This window comes from Lepisma saccharinum, chromosome 26 (genome assembly GCF_977018435.1).
Source record: "Lepisma saccharinum chromosome 26, izLepSacc3.1, whole genome shotgun sequence".
In the NCBI taxonomy this organism is placed as follows: domain Eukaryota; kingdom Metazoa; phylum Arthropoda; class Insecta; order Zygentoma; family Lepismatidae; genus Lepisma; species Lepisma saccharinum.
In genome coordinates this window covers 42,001,958-42,022,301 of record NC_139254.1, presented here as the reverse complement: position 1 = coordinate 42,022,301, position 20,344 = coordinate 42,001,958, and the positions used below count along the sequence as shown (strand labels likewise).

General features: G+C 36.9%; 1 protein-coding gene across 2 annotated transcripts in view; it reads left to right on the top strand.

Moving 5' to 3' along the window:
- Window positions 1-20,344, top strand: part of LOC145979550 (retinaldehyde-binding protein 1-like) — a 188,957-nt gene that overhangs the window by 54,823 nt on the left and 113,790 nt on the right. For both annotated transcript variants that reach the window (XM_083112522.1, XM_083112523.1), the window contains one exon: window positions 5,760-5,895. In XM_083112522.1, the coding sequence (XP_082968648.1) occupies window positions 5,778-5,895 (118 nt within the window). In that variant the 5' untranslated portion in view covers window positions 5,760-5,777. The remainder of the gene's footprint in view (window positions 1-5,759; window positions 5,896-20,344) is intronic.

Below are 20,344 nucleotides of genomic sequence, written 5' to 3'. Positions count from 1 at the left end.
GTCCACAAAACCCTGTTCCACTGCCGAAATGTCCATCCCCGGCACATTCGTGCCCACCGTAGTCGATTGCCTTTGTTCAACATGGAAAGGAAGGGTTTACGTTTCGCCTTGTACACTCGGTAACCGCATCGCTGTAGGTAACGGCGAATGGTTCTGGTTGACACTTCAATGTGAAAGCGTTCTCGAGTCCACAGTCGTAATTCGGCCACAGAAACATGATTGTTGGTCTGGATATAGCGCCTAAATATCCGTAGGTCACGCACGCTCAGCAGGCGTTTTCGACCGGGGGCCTTACCTGGCTCTGTAGTATCCGTATTTTGGTGGTGTTTGATGATGCAGTGGACGGTTGACTTGGGTAAGTTCAGTTGGCGCCCTATTTCCGTTCACTGAGTCCATCCCGTTGCAACTCCACCACTCTTCTCCTCACGGTGTTGTCAATAGATTTTCCCCTGGCCATGGTGATGATGCACTGCGGTTCCTCGGTACACAGCACGCGCTTATATACGGCGGACTCCCTTATCGTGTTCGTGACGTCATGCTTCCGTCGAATGCGCCACTATCTGGAATTTTCCGTATGGGTCTGGTGCCTGGTCGAAGTTCAATGTCACGCGTAATGTTCCCCGTTTTCGTTCTTTACGTGACCTTGGGTGCAACATGCTGGGATCACGATTCCTGCCTGCTCACACGCCTCCTCTTACACACATGCGTCACTTCTGCGGGTCACCCATTCCACCGCCTATGCCTCTGTGCATTTAATCACGTATTCCTTTCTGGTCGAACTTCATTGTCACCAAGGTTGTAGTAGAGAATTGCGATTGTATAGAACACTATACTTTAGACTAAGGAACAAACATCTTCGACTTTTCAGAATTCTGAAAATATTTTGGTTACAGGCCCTGAGTATATTGTATTGTCCCCACCTAGGCCCAGCCAGGGGGTAATATTTTCTTTGCCTGACTTTCCAAGAATCATTTCGCTAATTTAAATTCTGAAAAACAAAATTGTTTTAACACTAGAAGCGCCAAGCCGGTCATTTTGACCGTTTTTCAAATTGCATTTTCTGCTTTGTACAGAAACCTTTTTTTTCGTGCTTTGAAATTTTGTGACTTTTCCTAAAATTTGCAGTACATTATTACTGCTATGCGTTATTTACAAAAAAAATAATACTAACGGAAATATCTGTGTTTCTACCTAGAAACGCCGTTGCCGGTCATTTTGGCTGCTAATGTATTTCAATGGAAAACCACTTCTGGATTGGAACGTTGCACTTATAGTTTCCACCCCTATTCTTCCTTTCTCTTTTATGTTGGCGTATTGTCGAAGCTGATAAGAAGGAGAAAGTGAAGACTCAGTTTGGATTGAACACTACAGTTTGTAAGAAAGGTTTTCTAGACAATGTGTCCTCAGGGGACACTCCAGGAGAAAATCTGACATTTGACGAACAATTGTTTCCTTCGAAAGCGAGGTGTAGCTGTACACAGTACATGCCAAACAAACCAATAAAATTTGGTATAAAATTTTGGATGCTAGTAGACGTACATTCCAAATACATGTGCAATGCCTTTCCATACCTTAGGAAAGATGAATCAAGGAATGATAATGTTACTGTACCTGAAAATGTTGTATTGAGAATTACTTCACCTTATCTAAATGCGGGTAGAAATGTAAATACTTACAATTATTTCACATCGTTAAAACTCGCTGAGAAGCTAAAGGAGAAGAAGACAAGCCTAATTGGCACTATGAAGAAAAATAGAAAGGAGGTTCCTAAAGAAATTGTGAACATTAGAACACAAGTGTATGAAACATGTTTGCTAAAAAAGGGGGACATTACATTGTGTGCATACCAAGCTAAATCAAACAAAAATGTTCTACTCCTAAGCGCCGTGCATTCAGATGTAGAAGTAGATTTGCAAAGCCAGAAGAAACTCCCAGAAACAATCATGTATTACAAAAAAACTAAATGCGGTGTTGATGGCACGCAAATATTCAGTCCGTGCTTCATCACGTAAATGGCCGGTACATGTGTTTTACAATATCTTAGATCTGGCAGCAATAAATGCATGGGTAGTTTACAAGTCAGTCACCAGGAGGAACGTTACCAGACATAACTTTTTGATAGAATTAGCTGAGAACTGAGAGAAGGACATTTGAATGCAAAGCCCAATAAAATATTGTCAACATCAATATCACATGCACGGAATATAAGTGGCTCTTTTTCCAGAAAGAGGCGCCAATGCCAAGTGGCATTCTGCAATAAAAACAATACAAGTGACATTTGTTCAATGTGCAACAAATATGTTTGCGGAAAATGTGTTTCTGGTGTACAAAAGATACTGAAATGCAAAAAATGTAATATGTGAAATTTCATGACGGAAACTTATTTCCTTGAAGAAAATGAATGTTTAGTGTTGTAATTAGTGCATGGAAATTTCATGGGTTTCATGATATTTTTGTATTCTCTTACAAAATATTTTGTTTTATTAGTAATAAGATGATTTTTGGCAAAATCCATTTTGAGAAATAGTCAAATTTTAAATACCGGTTATTTTGACCGGAGGTGGCGCTTCTAGGTAGTAAAAAAATCCTGGCGCTTCTAGTGTTAAGGAGCATTAAGAATATTTTTAATGTTTTTTATGATATTTTAACTGTTTTGTGCTATCATTTAGTTACGATTCCGAGAATAACTTAACATTACAAAAACTGGCTGTTCACCTATGACAGTGTAGTGGTATGCACATTTCTCTTTTAAAGACAAAAGTTCACTACCAGGTTATTTACTCCTGGAGTTTTCACTGATGAAAAACTGACAATAAAGCTGGAGAGAAATGTTCCTGTCTATTAATTATTAAAGGTGCAACATCAGCACTAACCTCTTACAGGAATAACAACTGTAGAAAATGTGATAGGATGGCTGGTTACTAGGTTTGAATCTGCGACCCCGAGATTTTTGTTCCCCGTTACACATATACTCGTGTTACAACATGAAATGTTTACGAGATGCAATGTCCCTTACATTGTTTTAACTAATCAGTTCACATCCAAACTACTGCCCGCGTCCCTCGTCTGGTTCATCTTTGTTCATAATAAAAAAATAACTAGTACATTATGCAAATTATGCAATATATTTTGCTAAGTATGGTTCAATATCCTGCAATCAATCGCTCAAATAGTTACTGGCTCTGCACATAAAAAGTTTGTGAGTTAGTGGATACATCTGGGTTACCCCTATTTATGGATATTTATATCACTACAATAGTATGCATGTATGATCCCGCAAAACATCAGGAGTGAGGGTACACTCAACCCTCTTTCCTCGCAAGGGTGTATCCAGGGGGTTCGGCTCCCTCCCCAAATTCCTTAGTTTTTTTTGTGGATTCTGAAAATAACATCCACAATTTTTTTTTCAAATAAACTGTTTTAGTACAGTAAGTGAAGTAGATGTGTTTTTTTTAAAAATAATATATGCAGGGGTGAAATACTAAAAACAAATACATTGCATTATGTGCTAGAAATTAATATAAAACAACTATTGTCAATATGTGAAACTCGATTTCTAGACAAACATGATTCACTTCATGTTTTTGTTAAATTTCTTCAACCTTGTCAGTTAAGCAGAGCTATCCCAGTGAACCATTCGAAGCAAGTGATCTTCTAGTCGCAGTTGAAAAGAGGACTTTCTTAATTGTACTCTTTATCTGAGAAAAGTTTTCAGTTTTGCTGAACAGTTGTCAAAGCATGCTTCAGTCTGCCCGTCCCCTCAAAGCGGGAGTACGATGCACAGAACTCGCAGGTCTGCGTTGCCTTTGGTTCTACTGTACTTTACCCATCAGGACTCTGGCGCCATGAACCCACAGCCAGTATAATCCTCTGTGGGGTTATGTGTTGTTCTTACGTGTGCTGAGTTCCTCCTTAGCTCTGGAGATTCTAAGAAAGCTTTATGGGTCTTAGTCTTTGTAGGGAGCTCACTTCCGATAAGCGTGTTGAAACCAGAACAGTATACTTTATAAGGACACCCCAAACATGCGATGCAAGGGCTTCTCAAAAGGTTGGTTTCTATTCTCAGTCATTTCGTTCTTCTAACTTTGTTCTAGCCATTGGTAATTTTCTATATTTGAATTATATGATTAAAAAAGAAATGTCTTGATTTAAGAAGTTTGATATATTAAGGAGCATCTCTTCTAGATCGTGATGTGACCTCAATGAAGCTGGTATTGCCCCAATGTATACATACTATCACAGATTAGCAAAGAGTAAGAATAAATGGGTTTAAATACGTCAACATAGCATCCATTGGCTGGTAAATGTATTTATTACAGCTTGTTTGTGCAATTATATTACCTAGAGCGGATTGGACGACGGGAACAGCATCTCTAACTTAATCTAGAATGTAATATAAATTACATGACTATATAAAAATATAAAATATATAATTATTAATATAATTTATATATATATACACGTACATATATGAAAAGATATTTAGAAAAAATATTGGTGGATTTAAGAACTTGCCCCCCACTCCGAAATAAGTTCCGACGTCCCTGAACGTAACGTTCAGTTTCTGTTTTAAAATAAAATAAATCTCTGCCTTGGTCAGCTTATTTAGTTACTGTTATCATGGAAACAAGGCTAAATGGTGTTATCATTGATAGGAAAGTTAATTCCAAATTCGAACTCTGGATGTCAAAATCTTTAAAAAAAACTCTCTTTCCTGCATGAAAAGATAATAAATTGTTGCAAAGTCTTCTAAAGATCCATTTTATCAAGAGGTTGAAGTACATGAATCTCAAACATTTCAGCGGTGCTACATCTGCCCACTTAGCAAAGAAAAAGAGCACAGACGACATATTCCTCCAATTGCTTTCTAAGGGTCTACAAGTCTGCTATAATCGCGTGGACTAATGAAAGTCATGTAGATATTCAAAATCTTGGTGTTTATTTTTATGTTTGCGTCTTTATCTGAACTGAAAGACCGAACAGTAAAAAGGTGTTTTGTTAGGGTAAAAAGAATCTTTAAAATATTATCTTGTGTTTAAGCAGTAATTATAAATATTTATAATCGGCATTTTTTTAAAAAAAATCTTTGGTAAATTTACACGATTGGACTGAAGTGTAGATGTTAGTTGTTATCAGTGCATTCCATTATCATGAATATATGGTTGAAAATAGATAATATGGTTGAAAATACACTATAGTTGTGCTAGGCATATTCATAACGTCTAATTTATGCACAGAAGAAGAACCCACCAGAGATAGTATAAAGTACTGTCAAACCGGCACGGGGAAAGGTTTTGTTACAACTAGCTTTTTTATTTCACTTTAGCCTATTCCTAGAAAACATAGCTTCGTTGTTAATTGCATCTTTCAGCCCTGTACAGAACATGAACACCTGGATGTGCCTTATGAAATGGGAGTTCCACTATCAGCTGCAAATATTTATACACATCTCCAAACACCCAAAGAAAAACACAAACCATCTAGTGGTGTAGTGTTTCATTGTGGAAGCATGGAACGGCCAAAGTGAAGCGGCTGTTTCAGTAAGGTGACCAACTAACTGCCCGAAAATGAGATGTTTTGACTTCAGCTAAACACTTCGAAGAACTGTTTCAGAAATCAGTGAGAATACGTTAATCTGTGATAAAACGGTTTATGTGGTGAATGGGCTTCTAAGATTTGATTTACTTAGATATTGTTTGAATGTAATTTCTTTTATCTGTGCAAATTCCTTTGAGAGCCATGAGTCTTTCTCTTTTCAGCAACACAAGCCAGCGAGGATGTCGCAGAGTGAAGAAGTCCCTGAGAAAAAGCTCTCTCCCGCCGAAGCCTACGACGAGGCTCTACAAAAAGAGAGCACAAAGGAGGCTTTGAGCAAATTCAAGGAAATGATTAAAGGTCAGTTTCTGGACTTTTATCATGTACTGACATATTTCTTGACCAGTCAATATATTTCAGATCGAACATTTCATCGCAAGTTGAATTTGCATATATGCCGGAAATGTACTAGAAACACTATTAGATTTTCTAAAAAGAAAAACCTCTGTTCTCAAAAGGCGAAGTCATGATACGCACAAAGTAGTGTAATTGATACTACAACCAGCACGAGAAATGATGAACCCCTCTCAGGCAGATTTGGCTACACTTAAAACTTGCTCAACATGCCCATATGAGCTTTTTGCTCAAGTGTGGAACCCTGTCTAATCCAAGATTTTTGTAAAAATGCCCTCGGGAAGTTCCTGTGAAATGATGAGCCCCCTCAGATTGATTTGTCCACACTTACAAAAGGCACTTCTGTCAGATTGTTGTCCATAAGCTTGTTAAAAATATGCCCCTCTTCATATTTTTTTTGGCTACACTTAAAACTAAGCTACACACACCCACACCCACACCCACACCCACACACACACCCACACCCACACACACACACACACATATTTACTTCCGGTTTAAGTTCAATTGGATACCAGGTTCAATTTGTTTATCTAATATTAAAACAATATAATATGCAAAGATCTTTTAGAATTGCTCTGTGACTCTCTCATTTCTTACATCATAAACATATGATTTTTCACCTATAAGAATAACACTACATATAGTGTCATCAGGGAGTGTATTGTGGAATTCACAGATAATTTTAATGTTTGTCCTGTCATTAACCACAACTTATTTCCTTTTTGAAGTGTTGATGACAAACATTGGTCTCTGTGCTTTGAATTCATCTGGTGTGTAATACATGTCAGTATTGCCAGTAGTAACCCTTTTGTATGCTGTAAATGCTTCATATAATTTGAGGAAATCATCCTTGGACATGTCTAAATTATAATTTTCTCTTGGAAATACCTCATTTCTGCCATTTTTAAGATATATGTTCTTGATGTTGCAGTTATCAAATCTACTTGAATTTTTTTCCTGATTATTGTGTCTTCCAGTCTGAAACAATACCACCACAAAATTCGGCATGTCATATTGTATACTGGAGAATGAATTTGTAGCATCAAACTCATAATAAGTACCAGCGGCAGGCTTCTGTACACATTGATATGTATAAAATTGTAAAGGAATCTGTGGATTTTTTATTATATCTGCTTTGTATTTAAGAGCATAACTGGCTTCATATTCAACAACTGGGATTCTTAGCTCCATAGTCTGAATAATGCATTTGCCTTCATCAGGTAGGGTATTGGGCAGAGCTTCCCCTGTAGAGTTTAATGTGCTGTACCTCATCAAAGCATTATTATCATTGGCAGCTCTTCTAAATGTGATTCTTAAACCACCCTTCCACATAATGTCTTTGTAATCTGAGAAGAATCCTGGCAACAGGCGCATAGGGAACAGCACTGTGTGGCTCTTAGATAATATTTTATCACCAGCCTCAAATCCACCTATTTTGTAGTATGATGCCTCGGTTTTGGATAATTTTAGTGTGGCCAAAGCTGTGGAGGTAATGCCGGGATAATCCACTCTGTTTATAACAACACCATGCTTTCTGATCTCAATTTCAGAGAACAGATGCGGCACAAAATTGTCTACCAATCTTATATTTGAATTTGCCGGATAATCTGTTCCATCGAGCTTTACAACATCAAATTTGATGTATATATCTGCTCTGTGGGGGTGTATAAAGCCATCCCCTACATCAAGATCAACCTCAATCTCTGTGTTGGGTTGATTTAAATTTGCAAATGTCCTCCTGTTTGAGGGGAATGATTGTAGCTCATAACTCTCAATATTTTCCATTTTTTTCTTGTATGTATTTTTATTTAAATATTAATCTCTATGATAGCAGTTGTTGTGGCTCCAGCAAAATCAACTAATTCTTCTTTTTCATTAGTGACCATCAACTCAATGTTATCTATTCTATTATGGCACACAGGAAAATATAATGTTGGGGATGGAGTGTAGATGATGGGCTCCATAAATTCAGAATTAGGTTTGAATGTTGCAATGATGCCAGTTTGTTTGTGAGTGCCTATGCCATTTGATTTGGTGATCATACCCTCGGCCACATTACAGTGAATATTCAGAGTCTCTATGGCTAAGAATTTAGGTATATTAATATCAGTGTGTTTGATGGCCGGTTCAAGTTTTGTGTTGTTCTCAAAGCCTAACAGCTCTCCTATAGTACCCAGATCCACTGTTTCTGTAGCAGATACAATCTCTACTCTGTGAGTGACAGAATTTTGAGTTAAGACTATACCTCTGGGTAATTGAGCATTTAGAGTGGACAGATTATACTGCCCTGGAGTGATGACAATTTTTTGATCCCCTACTGCAATTTTGTTGTTGTGGTGTGTAATATTAGGGATCAAGTACATGCCATAAAATGCTCTGAGAGCTATTGTTTTGGGATACACTATATCATCATGCAATTTGAGTTTCAATATTGAATTTTGGCTGGTGAGATGGAATACCCCCATGATGTTTTAAATACCACAAGGCTTTTTGAAAATCTTCAATTGATGGTTTATTTATTTGAGACATATATCTAAGAACAGATAAACACAAATGTCCACAATTAACTTCTTTGAAATTTTGAACACGGGCATTATTGTAATAAAGATTAGCTGATTTTAGATATTTTATTAAATTTTCAGGTGGAACACCTCCAAATGAATCAAACACAAATGCCTCATCTTTTAAATATTTAAGATAACAAATCCAGTGAGTGCCCTGATTTTTGTACTTATCGAAATTAACAATGCCACACTCTTTGTTGAGTGGTTGTTCTGGTAAAGAATCAGACATGTACACACCTCTAAAATTTTTGATGCCCAGTGGCTTGATTAAAGCTTCAATATCTTGGTTTGAGGGCGGCATTTGTTTTTTTTAAACTTATTCATGGCTCTCTTAACACCTTTGCCTTGTTTCTCCATGGCCAGGTTATGGCGCTTCAATTCATCTAATTCTGCCCTATTCTTTTTGGCATCTATTACTGTTTTTGCTATGGCAGCTGATCCCCCAGCCAAGCTCCCAACAGCCCCAAGTGCTGCTAAGATGGCCGGGATAGTAAATATGAAACCCCCCACATGTGATTTTTTTCTAGATTGTTGTAATTTTTTTAATTGGGGGGTACTAAGCAACAATTTCATACCATGGCCCTTGGCAAGACAAGAGCTTTTTTTCTTGCGCTGCTTTTTGGTTAAAAGACTATCAATAGTTTTAAGAGATTTAAGACCTGCATAAGGTATTTGATACATAACACCCTTGGCCTTAATTGTAGGTTTATTATATACATATTCACAGCCCCCACCCCAGTTTTTGCTTGGTGTTCATAGCTATGGTGGTTCCCAATGCTGCTATTTTTTCACTCAAAGAAGCATCTTTGCTTACAAATCTACCAAATGCAGCCTCTTCTAATTTCTTGTCTGCAACATGTCTCTTGTCAAGATCAGTATGTGTGTTGTATGCTATGTCATGGTCTCTACAAGCAGCATCTAGGGGATTAACACCAGGATCACCTCTGTTTAATTTATGGTCCAATTTTGTACCGGGACCACAATACTGATAGCCTGGAATATGTAGTTCAAATGGCAGCTTGTGTATAATGTCATTAACCAGCCCCCGACCCTCAGAAATATTCCAAAATTTAGGTGGTAGAGTATTAATAATTTTTATAAGATATCCAATCCCCTTAGTGTCATTCACTATAAAATTAGACAATTTTGTGCTTATCATGTCCATAATTCCAACTTTTTCATTGTAAAAATTGTGGTTGCCAGCATTTTCCTCCCCAGCTATCACCAATAACCTATCTACAAGTTTCCTGACATCATCAACCCAGACAAATTCTTTAGGCAGGGTGTTGTATTGTTTGATTCCACTGCCTGTCTTAATTTGTGACCATATGGGCTTGATAAATTGTTGTATTTTGCTCCACTGCTAGACTTGACTCTTTTTTGTGTGGGATTATTGTTCTGGTATCGAGCATCTGATTTTATTAATATTTCCTTGTAGTGCTCATAATCTTGATCTGTAGAGCTGCCAGGCCTTTTCCGAGTCATCAGTTCCCACAATCCAGGTGTGCCGGGATATTTAACAAAAGCACCTTTTTCTCCAAGATGAGATTCTGAATATACAATGAGATTATCTCCCATAAATGTTACTCTGAAATTGCCAATTCTATGTATGATGCTACCATCACGCTCTGTGTCAGCATATAAGCCAAAGACCTCATCATTATTGTCTTTAGGTGTGCTTAAATATATTTGAGCAAGAAGACGCAATTCAATAGGATCCAGAATAGCTTCAATTCTTCGAGGAGCAACAGGACTAGGTGTATGAATACTGGAAAGTGGGGTGATTGGATAATCTAATATGTTCCTAGCAGCTACAGGTACAAGCTCTGTGATCAAATTTTGATTTTGCTCTGTAACAGTTTTGATATTTTTACCTAATTCACTAATAGCATCAATAATAGGCTGTTCTGTTTGTTTGTGTTGTTCATAAATTCCTCGGTTCTGTGATTTCCATCCCTTAAATCTTTTTACAAGATAATCTCTTAATTTAAGATCATCAATGATTGGCCTTTTCATGGTTATTTATATATGTTTCAATGTCTAGAAAATTGTTGATTTTATTTCTGTATTTGCCACTATTGGGTTTTCTTGTCATATCAATTGTGACAAACCCATAACTCTTTTGATTCCAGCACCTACTGCAAAACTTGGAAAAATCATTGTAGCTCAAGTCCCCACCTACATATTCATCATGTATGTGTTTGAGGTTGGTATGATCTTGATGAAACACACATATAAAATTTATGTTGTCTCGGATCAGCTGCTTCGGTATTTTTGAAAAAGTCTGTGCCAGGTTGAAGCAATCAATGTTTTTGTGTCGGCCCTGTGTAAAGAAATTTCTAACCTTGTTTTGATTATCCAGTATAATGTCATCAAACACAACAACAGAATTATCGAAACATTCATGGAGTGGCTTAACATCTGATTCAAAAGTGGCAATATCCAATCCATCATATAGCTTCATCAGCTGCTTATATTTTAATTGTTCCAAGCTCTTAGAGAAGACATACAAGTGCCTGTTTTTCCAGTCTAACCAGTTGGGTGCCAATAAAAAATTATCAATCATTAGTGGAGTTTTACCACAAGCCGATGGCCAAACAATAAGACATCTAATATTTTCAGGCAGCAACTTGCCATTTCTCTTAATCTGCTGTTCAGGTTCTGGCAGCCTTTTTATAACATCCCAGGTGCTCATATTATCACTTTGTCTGCATCGATCCAGCTGTGTTCTGGAAGTCCTAGCCATTTGACAAATAACTTGTTGCCTTTTCTGCGGATGATTTTTTCTATGAGATATGTGCCAGGCTGTTTAGTTTTGCTGAGTTCTTCTTCATAGAACCTGCCTTTGAGAATTTCTCCTCGGTGATCTTTTATTATATATGTGTTAAGGGTCCCAGGTTTAATTTGAACCACTGTAAATAATTCAGTGCTCCAGTTTCTTGTAAAGCCTCTTTTGAATAAGTGCTTATATTTGCTGATTCTTACTTGATCACCCACCTTGTATTTGGCCTTTCTTGTTGTTGGCTGGTATCTAGGATAATAAACAGTCCTGATCAATTTTTGCTGATCAGATGAAGTTACTTCAGAGGGTTTCATGTTGATTGTGGAATGGACCGAGTTGTTATATTCATGTAGAAGTTCTGGAAGAATATTAATCCATTTATAATTACCTTGAAGTGTAAATTGTTTATACATAAGATTTTTTAGGGTTTTGTTGAATCTCTCTACAATTGAGGCTTTGAGATCACTGTAACTCGAGTAATGTTTTATTGACTGGCTTTTAATAAATTGTTGGAACACAGAATTATAAAATTCTTTGCCATTATCTGTTTGCAAATAGCGCGGTGATCTTCCACTCTGATTGATGATTGTCCTGAAGGCTTCTGTAACACATTTTCCAGTCTTGGATTTGAGTGGCGCAGCCCAGGCAAATTTTGAAAATGTGTCTATTACAGTAAGTAGATACGTGTAGCCCTTGTTGATTTTGTCTAAGTTTTTCAGCTGTCCACTTGCCATCTCAATCAAGTCGCTCTGCCATAAATCATCTATGCCTTTTGTGACTACTGGCAGTCTCTTATAATTATGTCTGGCTTGTCTGTGTAATTCATCAACAATAATTTGTCTAGACATAATATGAAAACAAGAATATTGCAACTATGGGGTGTTCAGCAGCTGATACTACAGGATTTTCTAAATATAATTTGTCTCCTATTTGTATATGAAATTCCAGAGAGCCATCATCTTCAGCAAAAGATGTTTCTAATGTATTGGGATCTGTAAAATCCTGTAACTCTACACTGGTGATTTTTGGTTTGTTGTCAGCATTTGTTATTGATAAGGTGGGGTAGTGGTGTCCCTGTGGTTGAAGCCAATATTTGATCTTGATTGGTCTCAGTGTGCCCCCAACAAAAAACTTGTAATAAAATTGTGCAGGGGACAGCATATATATTTTACCACCTGGTGTAAATGGTGAATCATATTCTTTGTTGGGGATGCTGTACAATTCAAGAATTACTGTATGTTTTGGATTCTCGATTATGCCTGTTATTTCTTTTTCTGCTGTAAGCAATTTGCTTGTTACAGATTCAAGGTGCTCATTGATAGTCCTAACAACATCATCATGGCCTGGCTTGATCTTTATGTCCACAACAAGTTTCTTGTATTGTTGCACAATCTCTTGAAGCTGGGTGGCAAAAACAGACAGGGCATTTGCTTGATTGGATTCCATGGTCCCTAGCTGTTGCTTGATATTAGCTACAATTTGTTGCAAATTTTCAATAACTGCCAATTTTGAATTTTGAGCAGTAAGATCATGGACCTGTCTTCTGATATCCTCAAACAGGGCATGCAGTTCATTAATATGTTGATTAGTTGGTAGAGTGGCCACTGTTTGAGTGAGTTGCTTGATCTCTGTCTGGATATTCTTGATATCTTCTGATTTCAATATGCGATTCACTGCCCTCTTTATATTTTTAAGTTCCTGTGATGTAGGCAGATTTGATACAGTATTTTGCAAAGATTCAAGTGCCAATTTCACATTATTTAATTCAGATGCATCAGCCACATTTTGCATAGCATTTTGGAGCAGGGCTATATCTGCCTGAGTGGGTGTTGATTGTTGTAAAATTTCAAGCTTTGTTTGGATATCATCGATCAAGTGATGAAAATGAGATAGTTCAGAATCAGTGTTGAGGTTTTCAAGCTTTGTGATCTGTTGCTGGACACTGACAAGTGTGTCTACAATACCAGGCAGGCGGGATTCTAGAGATTCTTGTACATTTGTCAAATCACTTTGCACTGCTGCTATTGTACCCTCAAGATGGGTTATGGTACTTTGAATTTTTCCAAAATCTTCATATGTTTCAAGTTGCAGCTTAATGTTGGCAACACTCCGAGTTATTGCACTCAAAGCATCAGAAGATGGCAAGTTGTTCATAAAATTTTCAAGTGTCTCAATTTTTTCTTTAACCTCGGCTATGGCATTGTTCAAGGGGTACAGATTAGGTATCTGGAGTGATTGAATCTGTTCTTTTAGAGTGGAAATCACTAGATCAAAATCTTCTTGTGATTTTATGCTTTTGACAATTGTTTGGAGCTGTGCCTGGACATTATTTATCTGCTCTTCCAATTGGTGTTTTAATTGCTCAGAGTTGGTGGCCTGGGTCTTAAATTTGGCTTGAAGAGCTGCTACAGATTCTTCTAAACTTTGAAAATTATCTAATGTGGCCAAATCAGTATATTTCTGAAGCACCACTTTGAGTTCTGAGTCAATTTTAAGAAGAGGGTCCATGCATTGTGATTGTAAATTTGTAATTTCTAGTTGAAGACTGGCATTGAGTGTGGTTTGTAAAGCTTGTAAATCACTTCTTAATTTCTTGACTCTGACATCAAGCATCAGAATCTCATCACTGTGATCTTCATGCCTTGTATGGCCAAATATATCATTAGGCATTTTGTTTTAGTGGTTATTTATTATTGAATATCTGATTCTTAATTCTATAAAAAAAGGTATAAGCTTGTCATATGATCCCGGGACCTCAATATATAAGCAGTCACCAGCAGAAACAGTATATACAGTGCCAGAAATCATGTTTGAGTGCTTAATTCTATAAATATTTCTCCCTACTGAAATCTTGACATTTACCCTCAGGGGTTGTAATAAATTGCAATTGACCACCTACAGGTAATTGGTAATGATTTAAATTATTGTTAAATATGTACAATGTTTTACCTGTTTCATCATCAACATCTGTAAATATGCTGTTCAGATGAATAATTAACAAATCACTTAGTTTAGATATCATATCAGAAGAGGGTTGTGGTGTTGGCAGGTCTATAATAGCCTGTTTTTTGAACCCAAATAAGTTCATAGGCATGTTTATTTATTTCAAATCATGCTCTGTAATTGGGCATTGTTTGCCACTTTTCAAATCACAATGACCCCATGGTAAAGTATGTATGCCACATGATAAAATGCATCTCTTATCATCATGTGGGTCCAGAGCCACTTTTCTTACAATATTTGTAGCCAACAAGTGATCCCCACTCTGAATTCTATTTTCTGATGTTCTGATTGTGCTACATGATTTGAGGCAATTTTTGTAATCTTCAAATTCACGCTCTTTGTCTACAGTCACTTTGCCAATGCCCTTGGCCTTTTTGGCAACAGCGCCACTACATGTTTCAAAACTGTACATCTTGGCCCTTAACCCAGCAAATGCCACAATAACATCACCAAGTGTCTCATCTTTTAACTTGCCAGGCACCTTTTTGTTGTGGTGTTGAATCTCTGTATGTTCACTGGTATCAAAATATTTAAACAATTCAGGCTGTGCTATATCTTGATAAACATCTTCTGTTTGAATATCAAGAACAAAACTATCTGTGTCCATGTACATCAGTTTTACACGATCCTTATAAAAAGGTTTCAACACATGATAAAACAATTTTAACATGTGTAATTTGGCCAATTCCAATATCACAGCCCCTACATAAATAGGCTTATCAAACTTAATCTTTGTTTTTTTTCATGTTGAAAAGTGCCATATTCTCATCATAAATTCTTCTGTAATTGAAGTTTGGCTTTGCAATCAATTTTTTGCTCCGGCTGGGGCAGTAATTATTTTAACATCAATATGTTTTCTCACATTTTCAATTGTTTTGCCATACACAGAATTGACCATCAATTTAAACAAGGTCTTATCAAATTGGCTCATTGCAGATGTTCGAAGCTCTGTGTTTGTATCAATATATGGCTTCAACCATCTTGAGTGCCTGAACCTCAAAACCTTTCCAATTTTGGTCACTTGAACACCATGTTTCATCAGGAACTGGAGATTTTTGTAATATATGACATAATCCTGTTTCGGCTCTAGAGTCATCATCAATTTCTTCTGTTTAGAGCCAGGTGAACACTTAACCTCGGGAATTGGGGGCAGATCAGAAAATGTGTTGTGTAAATTATCAGGAATTGTCAGATCAACCTCTAAGAATAGACCATAGTTACTGTCATCAAAATCATGAAGATCTTCAATGTTGAAATCTTCGACCCACTCAAGCCCTGCATATGGCAGTTTTTTCATCATGGCATAACCATAGAGGCTGTTGGCATCTACATACAGTATATAATTTGATGGCAGTGCTGGATCATAATCAGGAATATATTTTGTTTTTGCTCTCGCATATCTCTGAGAACATTGCACCATGCCTCCTCTTATACATTGTTCCATAAACAGATACATATCTTGATCCTGGATCAGATCCAATTGCATTTTAGTGCTTAAAAAACATTGCAGACCATGCTAGGCCAGGAGCACTGTAAAAATACATTGGATCCAGCTTATAATTTTGCATGGAAGATTTTCTAAATGCCTGCAGTATATCAGCTAAAAGGGTCACCTCAAGTTTTAAATAAGCCTTGTGATAATCACCAAATGTCTGGCATTTTAAATTGTTCCACATCAACTGGGCATGGTGATAATCTTCATCAGTGATTCCAGATCCTCTGATTTTGCTGTAAAACTCTTGTTGTGGTGGCAGAGAACACTCATCAAATTTAGAAAAATCTGTAACATAATCATATGGATATACACCCTTCCGCCTAATTAATTTCAGCTCCTGATTTGGAAACAAAGCACATGTGATTTTGAATTGATCATCAGATAATTGAGTGGCCAGTGTAGCCAGGCTAGCCGATAAAATTCTGTATGAATCAAGAAATCTTAAGTGAATAGGAACACCATTAACTTTAATTATTTTGCTAATGGCAATATATTTTTCATTATTTTCAGCTAAAATATTTAAATTCGGCTTGTCAAACCCCTCGTACCTGATCAAATGATGAAAATCATAATTGGATGCACCATGGCAAAATATGGGGACAAATTTTGGTCTCTGGATCTTAATATTACAGCTATTACACAGGGCCATTAAGAATTTACCATCTGTATGGGAATGGTGTTTCACCTTGATATTTGTATCTGAAAATTCAGAATCACATACCGGGCATTTTTCTGCATTGTTGAAATCTTCAATCTGTTCCTCTGTTAAAGGCAACATAGGTTTTGATTTTAATAATACATTAGATGCTATGTCATGGCACTCATTTTCTATTTCATCTGCAAATTTTTTGATGGCATCTGCTCCCATGTATAAATTTTCTTTACTAACAACACCATCCTGTACAATCACATAATAAAAACTAGAAGGTTCATGTAACTGGTATGATGTAATTGAAGGTTCATCAGGATCTGGGCTACAGAATGCAAGAGGTTTGAGATTTGATTCAAAATCACAGACTATATATGCTGGGTGTTCCGGCAAGGCTTCAAATTTTTTGAATTTGGCATTTTCATTTGGGTTAGGCATAAGCATATGAACAGGTTTATGGTTGCCACAGTATTTCAGATGCTCAATTAACTTGTTTTTAGCAATTTCTGCATTTTTTTCCCAAACACCATTCACCATTTTTCTACCATCAAATACAATTAAACATCTTCTGCACAACTTGAATATTGTATTGGGTTTGTCTAGTTGTGTTCTGACTAAAGCTTCAAGATTATGTATCAAAGTGTAATGATATGTGCCATCCTCTTCAATTAAGAGCAGATCAATCGGAACAGCAGAATCATCATCAAATGCACTGATTCTGAGAGATGCTATCAAGCAATTGCCACGGCCAGTAGAACAAGTAAATACATTAATAGATAATTGTTTACCATTGATATTCCTGGCCTTTTTTTCAAATTTATCAATATTCTGTACAGACATTGGATATTCTAAACCCTCCATTGCCTCATCAAAATCATTTTCATGTTGTCTATAATAAGTTATTCTATCAGGATTCCTTGAAACTGGATACATAGCAGCTAAAATACACCACAAAAAGCATTTCTCATCATTATTTTTTATATTAACCACGGCTTGTTTGTTTTTAATATTGGCAGGTAATGGCAAATATGTAGATCCTTGTAATGGGCTGAATTCAGAAATATTAACATAGAGCTTGTGTGGAGATCCGCATAGGCTCCATCCAGACTCTTTTGCAGCAAATTCAGAGTGTTTAATAATCAATTGATCTATCAAACTGCTTATTATTTTGTCTGAATTTGTATTTGAATATACAGGTACAGTTTCTGTTATGTGGGGCTGTGTACATTTTGTGCCATTTGGCTTCTTATATTGTGTAACAATTTGAGGGACAGCTTATAAGAGCCATTTTGTGCATTTAGAATTGCCTGCACATCAGGATTTAAACTGTTCAAAAAATTCTTAATACCACATCTTGGCTCTGATACAAACCGGTAATCCCTTAATTGGCCAGCAAAACTGCTATGGATGGGTTCATAGCGTGGCTGCTTTGCTGGTCCAGCATTAACAGGTGTTTCATGCTTCCTTTTCAGAGCAGATGTAGATGGTTGTGGGGGCAATGTTGATGACTGTGCAGAGCAAGTACCTTTATGTTTATATGTGAAATATTCCAGATTATATTTTCTATGGCATTTAGGGCATATTTTTGTGGGAGTTCTGCATTTGTCTGGATTACAATTCCTTTGATGCCTGGCCCAATTGGGGCTGGTTATATTCTTTTTGCATTGATTAAAATATTTTTGATTTGGCATTTTTTTTGTTGTTTATTATATAAGATTTCCTGGGGTCCAAATCAAAATTCTATGCTTAATAAAAAATATCAGTTGGGTTCAGCAGTGTGATTTGTGTGTGTGTGTGTGTGTGTGTGTGTGTGTGTGTGTGTGTGTGTGTGTGTGGGTGTGGGTGTTAATATTTTTGGCTTTGCTATATATATAAAATTTCTTGGGGTCCAAATCAAAACTTTATACTTAATAAACCTATGACAGGTTGTCAAAAATTCTGTATATTAAATCAAATAGATTTGTAATTCAATTTATACAAATCTGCAATATTTTTGTGTTTAAAAAATATGAGCAGCACTGCAACAACACACCCTTACTCTTCAACAACTCTCACAATACTGGCTGATATGCAATGCAAAATCTCTTTATATAGCCTAAGCACAGACCGCATTGAAAACATCTGAATCAATAAGCCAATCAGAATATAACACATCATCACATTATGTCATAACCAACCAATCAGAAAACAACACATGTCTAATAATTTGTTGCATAATATTGGGTAATAATTTGTTGCAAGTAGTGTAAGTGTATTGTTTCTACGCAGTACTTAGTAGGTATGCATTTGTAGCCTCTGTTTTTTACCAATCGAATATCAGTTTTTGACATTTTTTGACAATTTTTTGTCGATGTTTTAGCGTTTAGCGATGTTTTAGTAAAATTTCCCATTTTTCCCACTCGTACTTGGTAGGTATGCATTTGTAGCCCTTTTTTTATCAATTGAATATCAGTTTTTGACATATTTTGACAATTTTTTGTCGATGTTTTAGCGTTTAGAGATGTTTTAGTAAAATTTCCCTTTTTCCCCCACTCACACTTGGTAGGTATATCACGATCTTACGTGATATAACTTAACCTATCCTTTTTTTTATTACGTGCTAAACTACACGAGAGCCTCTACATGCTTTGACCTACTTTAGAGTAGTACAATAAGCCCGTTTGAACGTCATCAAGTGGGGATAAAAAAACCCTCAAAAACTCACTTTCTCTCCACGTTCCGCGCCTCATTTATTGCGCTGACGATGTTTCACAGCGATGAAAACAGCACCAAAACATCAAAAACTCACTTTACTCATTTGGGGATCACCAAAACCTCAAAAAAAAACTCACCTTCTCTCCACGTTCCGTGCCTCATTTATTGCGCAGACGATGTTTCACAGCGATGAAAACAGCATCAAAAAACTTTAAAAAAAACTCATTTTCTTTCCACGTTCCGCGCCTCATTTATTGCGCTGACACAGCGTGATGAGTAAATGCACTGTTTCATCCTTGAAGGATGAATGCACCTTATCATAATTTTTTTCCAAGTCCGGGACCAATGTTTATATATCGTGACCTTTTGTAAACCTCTCTGTCGCACACACACATATGCGCGCGTGCCTGTATTGTGATGGAAGCAAACAAACAAAAATAATAATTGTTTTTTTAGTAGACCCAAATGGAGAGAGTTCACCAACCGAAAGTGAGGCTCGGTGAGGCTCGCCTTAATGGTTTTTTTTCTTGTAAGGCATAAGCCTCATTTTCTCGCAGTGTTGCCAACACCTCACTCGATCACGATCTTACGTGATATAACTTAACCTATCTTACGATTTTTTTTACGATCTTCAGTGATATAACTTAACCTATCATTTATTCTTTTTATTTGCACACCGAACTGTAGTAGACCCAAATGGAGAGAGAGAGAGTTCACCAACCGAAAGTGGGGCTCGACTTAATGGTTTGCTCTTGTAAGACACAAGCCTTATTTTCTCGCAATGTTGCCAACATCTTACTCGATCACGATCTTACGTGATATAACTTAACCTATCTTACGATTTTTTTTTACGATCTTCAGTGACCTATCATTTTCTTTTATTTGCACACCGAACTAACTTACATTATATTTTATATAACCTTGTTGATTTTTTTTAGTATGTGGCAATTTTTTTATGAATTTTAAAACTGTTCCGTCACCCTCTCGTTCTTCACGTCGTACGCGAAGGACTTCTCTGCGATCAGGATGACGCTGCATAGAGTATCGGCAGGCAGCGCGTCGTGGAACTCGCAGACGATCTTGATGTTGGTTCGATCGTTGACCACCACCTGCTTCCGCTTCGTGGTGTTGATGACGGACATCGGTCTGTGGGTTTTGAATTCGCTGGGCGCGTAGTACATGTCCTCGGTCACGCGTTTGTAAGC